The sequence below is a fragment of the Phascolarctos cinereus genome, unplaced genomic scaffold (assembly GCF_003287225.1).
Source record: "Phascolarctos cinereus isolate Bilbo 61053 unplaced genomic scaffold, phaCin_HiC Scaffold_726;HRSCAF=1367, whole genome shotgun sequence".
NCBI classification, from domain to species: Eukaryota; Metazoa; Chordata; class Mammalia; order Diprotodontia; family Phascolarctidae; genus Phascolarctos; species Phascolarctos cinereus.
In genome coordinates this window covers 113,916,711-113,924,911 of record NW_027556098.1, presented here as the reverse complement: position 1 = coordinate 113,924,911, position 8,201 = coordinate 113,916,711, and the positions used below count along the sequence as shown (strand labels likewise).

General features: G+C 39.3%; 1 protein-coding gene across 5 annotated transcripts in view; it reads right to left on the bottom strand.

The window, feature by feature from the left end:
* Positions 1 to 3,425: 3,425 nt before the first annotated feature.
* CD86 (CD86 molecule) overlaps positions 3,426 to 8,201 on the bottom strand; it is a 159,593-nt gene continuing 154,817 nt past the window's right edge. For all 5 annotated transcript variants that reach the window (XM_020985930.2, XM_020985926.2, XM_020985927.2 and 2 more), the window contains exons 7-8: positions 4,961 to 5,006; positions 3,426 to 4,703 (exon numbers count right to left, since the gene is read on the bottom strand). In XM_020985930.2, coding sequence (XP_020841589.1) covers positions 4,646 to 4,703; positions 4,961 to 5,006 — 104 coding nt within the window. In that variant the 3' untranslated portion in view covers positions 3,426 to 4,645. The remainder of the gene's footprint in view (positions 4,704 to 4,960; positions 5,007 to 8,201) is intronic.

Here is an 8,201-nt window from a genome sequence, read left to right as displayed (position 1 = left end):
TTCATCAAAAGACTTGGCACTTTGTCAGCATCTTTGCTGACCCATGTTCATGGTCTTTTTGAGGGGAAGAATATGGGAATTAAACACCTGCTGTATCAGGAACTGGGCTAAGCACTTTTACAAATATTGCCTGATTAGATCTTTACAACAACCCTGTGAGGTGTTATTTCCTTTTTATAACTGAGGAAACTGAAGCAGAAAGATGTTAAGTGAGTGGGTATTTGAAACTAGATTTGAACTCAGATCTTCCTGACTCCAGGACCAACACTCTATCCACTACACTACCACCTGCCTTCTATGCTCTTTGGTAACTTCTGCCAACTGTTCTCTTTGTTGTGTAATGAGGAACAGAGGCCACAGCACATGTTTCTTTGACTGCCCAGTTTGAAGTTCATAATAAAAATCTTACCGGTATCTTGTCAGGTATCTCCAATCCCATCAGTGCCACAACTTGGAAAGGGATGGCTCTAGAAGGAAGGAGCTCCAGCTTCCCCATTTGGCACCAACTCTCTTCCTCCTAGGTTCCCACTCAGCATAGTCCTGGCTTCCCGCCTCCAGTTCCCTGGGCTGTAGGAATCCCCCATCTGGCTATGGGGAAGTACTCTCCTCTCAACCTGCACTTTTTGAGATATGAAAGCATTCTATTCTTCCTCTGACAAGTATGTAAGTGGCTTTCCAACTGAAGCAGATAAGTCACTTATTATATATGTATATATAGCTAGATATAGATAGAAAGATAGATTAGATAGATACATAGATACATACATACATACATACATACATACATACATACATACATACATACATAGACAGATAGATAGATATAGATATGCCTCTGTGGTGGGCAAAATGGACAAAAACAGAAGTTAAAGGAAACTGATATTCTCCTTGGGGTGGGTGAGTGGGAGAGAAGGCTGGAAGAAAAGACCGCATATATATAGATAAGTACAAAGTAATTTTGAAAGGAAGAGAGAACTAATAAGAAGATGCAGAAAAGGATCCTTTCTATGGGAGATGGCACTTGAGCTTTGATATGCGAGAAGTTAGGGAGCACATTCCGAGGACTGAGATCACTTGTGCAAAGGTATCAGTGATGGAATGTCACTTTTGTGGAACAGTTAGTAGGAAAGTTTGACTGTTCAATTGGTAGCCAACAAAACAAAATAAAACAAAACAAATGAAAGCATAGAAATACTTGCTGCAAGGTCAATAAAAACATAAATGGATAATATCTTTGCTGAGTTTCTTAACTTTTTGGATGCTAACTCAGAATTCTAACTTGACTTTTCTTCACCTCAATATCTCATCAATTTCCAAGTCTTGTCAATCCTACTTTCACAACTTCTCTTGCATTTATCCCTTTTTTCTCCTCTTACACCACCAACCTAGTTCAGATCCTTATCACCTCTCCTGGAGTATTACAATAATAACCTGAGTCGGATATAGTTTGGAACTACATCCTTCTGATGGGATCCTCAATCCCTCCTAGAACCCAATCTTATATAGCACTTAGGGCACCTCCCTAAATTCACATATATAAGGCTACCCTACATTCAAGGTACTCTGTGGATTCATAGCTACACAAAACTGTATTTTATGAGCCTCCATGGAAGTGTTTGCTTTTACTAGTTGGACAGAAGATAAGATTAATACTTAATGAAATAGCACAGTAAGAAAATTAGCAATAAACTATAAGACTCCCCCTCCATTAATGTGGGGCACACTTCCTCACAAATACATAAAGCATCAGTGGGAAGACTGGTCACTGCTAGTCATGGCTCTACTGGACACAAGGTTATGGTATTTCTCTCTGACGTTTGTGACTTCAGCTAGAGTCCTTAGCTAAAGTATTGCCTCTTCCTTCTAAAAGTAGATATAGGCTCTGGCATTGTCTTTTTTACTTAAAGCCTAGAGACTCTTCTGCTACAGTTCCTTTAGATAAGACACATCACACATCCAGTTGTAAAGATGGGTCTGCATGTTTCTTCAAAACTCAACTGGAATGAATGTTTCCATTCCAGAAAAATATTCCTTACCTCAGCAACATTTCTATCAAGAAACTCACTTAGACTTTAGGTTAAAAGAATCCATGTAAGAGTGCTTAACTTCTATTTGGAGATCGTTTCTCCTTAAACTCCTTTCAGGGGGTCTCTGCCACAGAAACCCCACAGGGCTATATCGGTCTTATCCAGGATAGTTTTTTTTTTTAGTGGTCCCAAAATGCATTGTGTCATCTATTCAAATGAATGTGAATAAGCACAAAAGCAAAGGGCATAGGATGCAGTCACCATCTTCCCCATCACCTGCAGCCCTGCTTAGTTGAATTCTTACCATTTAATATGTGCATAGATCCCAACAAGCTGTTTGACACTTGTTTTTAAGGATGCTTCCCACTCCCACCCTTCATCATACAATCCTTCCACTCAGAAACCACCTTTGGGAATTCAGCTTTGGGCCCTGAATTTCATCAAATGAGGAACCTTCTTTTGTCCTCGTGCTCAATCTTTCTCTAGACCTCATGGTACCCTGCCCTAACAAAATCTCTTATTTCCTTCTATTTTCTCTGACTCTGGGTTCCTAAAGTCCTAACGTTGTCATTATCTGGCTCTTCTCTGTCCTGTCTGATTTGTATGAATCATTCTCACTAGGCAGTTGTTAAGTGGGTTCTGTCCCCTCAGGATGGCTATCATTGTTGACTTCTCCAACTAATAGGTAACTAGATGGTGTAGTGGTTAGAGTACTAAATGTGAAATCAGGAAAACCTGGGTTCAAATTCACTTTAGATACTTATTAGTTTATGATCCTGGGCAAGATGCTTAACCTCTGCATCAGTTTTACCATTCATAAAACAGATATAATGATAGCACCTACCTCCTAGGGTTGTTGTGACAATATTTATAAAGGATTTTGCAAATCTTAAAGCACTACATAAATGCTATTATTATTACTAGGAGCAAGCAGCCAGCTCTCAGAAGTTGTGGTAGGAAAAGGCTCACATTTCAGGTTATAGCACTGGCTACTGAAATATAACAGGAGCCTGACTCAAGTACTGTTGGTACTAAACACTGTTTTATGTTTTCTACTAAGAATTGGAACCAGTTATCAGATGTGGTTCACAGGGCACTGATTATCACTACTGGGAGAGAACTATGTCTCTGGGTCTTCTGGCCAAGATGTTAGTAGGAAAACTGTGGCAGAAAAGAGACCTTCTGAAATACTTAGACATAGCCTTGAGTCCCCCAGTTGCTTAGTGACAGCAGTATTATATTTTAAAGGAGCATAGGTAAAAATAAATAATACTGGCAAAATACATGGAGAGGGAAACTCATTGATGACAAAGGGTGAGTTATTGATTTGAAACTTGAATGGTAAATTCCTTTTTCTGGGTAATTAATAATCAATTCATTAATTAGACTAGCCAGAAATCAATAAACTGATGGTCGATGTTTTTTTTCTCTTTTTTTTTTTGCTTTAAATAGTATTTCATTTTTTCCCCACAATTACATATCAAGAACATTTTTGCATTCATTTTTACATTTTGAGTTCCAATTTCTTCTCCTTTCCTCCCTCCCCTGCCTTCTTCTGAAAATGGTAGGCAGTTTGATATAGTTTTTCCATATGCTATCATGCAAAACACATTTCTATATTAGTTACAGTTGTGGAAGGAGAAGCAGATGAAAAGGGGAAAAAACCATGACAAAAAATAAAGTAAGTAAAAAAAATATGCTTTCATCTGTATTCAGAATCCATCAGTTCTGTATTTGGACATGGGTAGCATTTTCTTTCCCAAGTCCTTGTATTCTTCTTTGATCATTATGTTACTGAGAAGAGCTGAATCATTCATAGTTGATCATCACCCGATGTTCCTGATACTGTGCCATGTTTTCCTGATTCTGCTCATTTCACTTTACATCAGTTTGTTCAAATCTTTTCAGGTTTTTCTAAAGTCTGTTTGCTCATGATTTTTTATAGCACAGTAGTATTCCATTACATTCATATACCACAACTTGTTCAGCCATTCCCCAATTGATGGGCATCCCCTCAATTTCCAATATTTTGCCATCACAATTAGGGCTGTTATAAATATTTTTGTACATGTGGGTCCTTTTCCCTTTTTGCAATCTCTTTGGAATACAGACCTAGTAGTGGGATTGTTGGATCAAAGGGTATGCACAATTTGGTTGCCCTTTGGGCATAGTTTCAAATTGCTCTCCAAAATGGTTGGATCAGTTAACAGCTCCACCAACAGCACATCAGTATCCCAATTTCCCCACATCCTCTCCAACATTTATCATTTTCCTTCTTTTGTCACATTAGCCAATCTGATAAGTGTGAGGTAGTACCTCAGAGTTGTTTTAATTTACATTTCTCTAATCAAAGGTCATTTAGATCACTTCTTCATATGTCTATAGATGTCTTTGATTTCTTCATCTGAAAACTGCCTGCTCATATCCTTTGACCATTTATCAATTGGGGAATGGCTTGTATTCTCATAAATTTGACTCCATTTTCTATTGGATGATTCCTTTTAATCACGAGTCTCCCAGACAAGTTTTCTTTATAGGGCAAGTCTCTCCAACTCTACTGCCCTGAACAATTCTTTTAACTTCTTAAAATCTCTTCCAATGGCTGTGGACACACCGCATCATCTGTCTTCTCTCTTTTCGCACATTTGATGGTTCACTGGTTCTAAAGCTTCATCTCTGGGAAAATGAAAGTAAGAATGGAATGAGGATCATACCTAAACTATTTTCTTTCTTTTACGTCCTCAGGGATGAGGCCAGAAGTGTATGGGAAGGTGGCAGAGGTGACATGGAGAAATGGGGAATGCAAGAGGAAAAAGGAGGAAGGACAAGATGGAAATAGGCCATTTCTTAGGCCTATCTGCCCTCCAACCTCCTATTCCTCTTTCTAAGCTATTTATGTTTTGTGATACTTGCTATGTGGTCAGAGTACTCACTTTTCTTTGGGATGATCAGTATCTTCTGCATTCACCCCGGTAGCTTCTGGAAGAAGACACAAATCACAGCTTTAGAAAAGAAACTCACTACGGGAAAACCAAAAGAGGGCAACATAGCTTCTAAGGACTGTAGAAGCAGACTGGTGCTGAGAGTATAGGAAAAGCACTAGCACGGACATGGATGGATAAAATGCTGGACTTGGAATCAGGAAGAACTAAGGCCAACTCCTACCTCAGAGATTCACTAATTAGCTGTATGACCCTGGACAAGTCTTTGATTTCTCTTGGCCTCATGTTCTCATCTGTAAAAGGAGAGGGTCAGACTAGACTGTCCCTTCTAGGAGCTCTAAATCTATGATGCTATAAGAGTTATAGGCAAAGGGACTGGGTTTGGATCCGGGTGTTGCTACCCTACTATCTGTGGGACTTTGGAAAGGTGTCTCCCCTCTCTAGGACTTACTTTCCTCAGCTGGAAAGTTAAGGGTTGTATTAGATGATTTCTAAGATACCTTCCAGATCTAGATTTTATGAATTATAGCAGGAATGAGTAGCAGGGTCAGCCTTAGCAGTGGTTAGAATAGACATAGGCTGTGTGATTTGTTATTGGAGGGTAGGGAGAAAGAAGAGGACAGGAAAGAGGCATAATGGGAAGAGAACTGGAATTTGTCAGATGATCTGTCTTTTATATTTACTTACCTTTGTGATCTTGGGCAATTAAGCAATCACCTAAACTTCTTGGGCCTCATTTTCCTCTTCTGCAAAATGATGGCCTTGGACCAGATGACCTCTAAGGTCCCTTTGAGTTTTAGTTCTATGGTCCTATGATTCCATCTTTGTTGGTGTTCAGTCTTTTTTTCTTTTTTTGGCAATTGGGGTTGACTTGCCCAGGGTCACAAAGCTATTAAGTGTCAAATGTTTGGTCTGAGGCTAGATTTGAACTCAGGTCCTCCTGCCTTCAGAGCCAGTGCTCTATCCACTGCATCACCTAGCTGCCCCTTGTTCAGCCATTTTTCAGTTGCATCCAACTCTTTGTGACACCACTTGGAGTTTTCCTGGCAAAGATACTTGAGTGATTTGTCATTTTCTTTTCAATAGATGAGGAAACTGAGGCAAACTGGGTTAAGTGACTTGTTCAGGGTCACACAGCTAGTAAATGTCTGAGGCCAGATTTGAACCCAAGAAGATGAGTCTTCCTGACTCCAAGCCCATTGCTGTATTCACTGTGCCACCTACCTGCCCCATGATTCCATCTCACTGATGTCAAAAATTCCACAATTATAAATTCACTCCTTTTGCTTCAGATGTTATGCCCTGTTAAGATGTGAATACCTCTGAAAGAGCTAACTGTAGTCCCTATCAGTCATTTATACCTTGGTAGTCTGTGAGTTCTTGGCTATCCAGACTACATCTGAGGTATACATAATTTCTCCTAATCTACTTTTCTTTCCACCATACAATGCTGACTCCCTATAAGGGGCAGGAAGAAAAGCTTCATGAAAGAAGTGTCAACTGAGTTGATCTTCGAAGATGGGTAAAGAATCTGAAAGGTGGAAATAAGAAGGGCACACATTTCGGGCACAGAGGATGGTTTGTGCAAATGCATGAAGATGGAAATGGAATAGAGCTCAAGGAACAGCTGGTAGAAAAAATTTTGCTGAACATAGAATCTATTGAAGAAAGTAATATGAGATAAGGCTAGAAAGGTAGCTTGGAGCCAGACTATGAAGGACCTTAGACTCTAAGATAGAGAATTTAGAATTTATGTCTTTCATACTCCAAGAGGATCAAAATAACATCATGATGTTGGGGTCGAGGTACAATGTGTCCAGCTATGGCTGATCAGACCAATATGAGCTTGAAAGGCTCTACCACTGGTAAGGCACAAATAGTCTATATGAACTAGAGACAATAGGGAGTCACTGACGTTTTTAGAGCAGAGAAGTGACACGATGCTGCAGGATAAAAGAAAGCAGATTTATTTAACGCCTAACCCCAGGAAGAATCTTTAAACTGAAAAGCATAGAACAATAATGTAAAAAGAATAGTTCATGAAGAGACAGTCTAACACCTTTAATTAGATGACAAGGTACTCAAGACATTGATATGATTTCAAACTTAGTCATCATAGAGCATGGGAGAGTTGCCCAAAGACTAGAGAATGATAAATGTCCTGATTTTCTAAATGGGAAAGAGTATGGACTCAGCAAAACACAGAATGGCAAGTTTGACATTGATCCCTAGGGAATTTCTAAAGTACATCATTAAATTTTTGGTTTGTAAGACTTGAAAAGCATGTGGTGATTCTTGGGAGTCAACATAGCTTCATTCTCGAAGAGGACCATGACATCAGGAAGGTGATGCCATCAATTGCAAGTGAATTGGATTTAAGTGAGGGAGAGCTGTGCAATGTCACCGGCCTCACTTTCTCCTCCAGAGCCATTTGGGTCCAGTGGAAAGATATAGATCAGGACAACTGGAGATGGCTCCAATAGCTTCATTAAGATAGTCATGTCAAGCTCATCTTTAATGTTATTGGTGGTTTTTTATTTGAAACAAGGCATTGGTAAAGTCTCTCAAGATGTTACTAGTATGATGATTATCTTTTTAATAAAGTAATTTAAAAGAGAAGGTAATTAAATATTTGCTAGAGAGTATAAAACCTTATTTCCAAAGTGTTCATGAATGGCTGGAGAACCCTAGTGAAGTGCCACAAGTCTGTGAAATAATCAGATGGATTCTGTGTTTTTCTTTAATTTATCATATTTACAGTTAATGGATTTTGTCCTGCAACTGCCTAAGTCATGATTCTTTGTCTCTGAACTTAGTTCAGAAATTCAGCTGTCATGTAATGAGTTAAGTTTAGAAATCCAGTTCTCTTATTAATCACTGTTCTATTCTTGTGTCAAGGAAACCTCTTACCCTCGAAGGAGGCAGGTGGACACCAGGGAGTCTGGTCTAGTATCTTCATGCCACCAAACTATCTTTCAAGGATGTCAGGTTTGTCATCCAAAAAGTCTGGTCCACTACCTTTAATCTTTCAAGTGGACTCAAACAATTAACATTTCTTACTCACAAGGGGGAAGGAGGGAGTTGTTGCTATCCCTTATTCCCAGTTCTAAGCAATCATGTCATCCCCACCTCCATGATGCGGTCTACTCTGTAACCAGTTGCATTGTTCTCCCCACCTATGCAGACTGATGGAAGAAGGGACTTAGTGGATTCCATGGTATTAGGCAGTGTC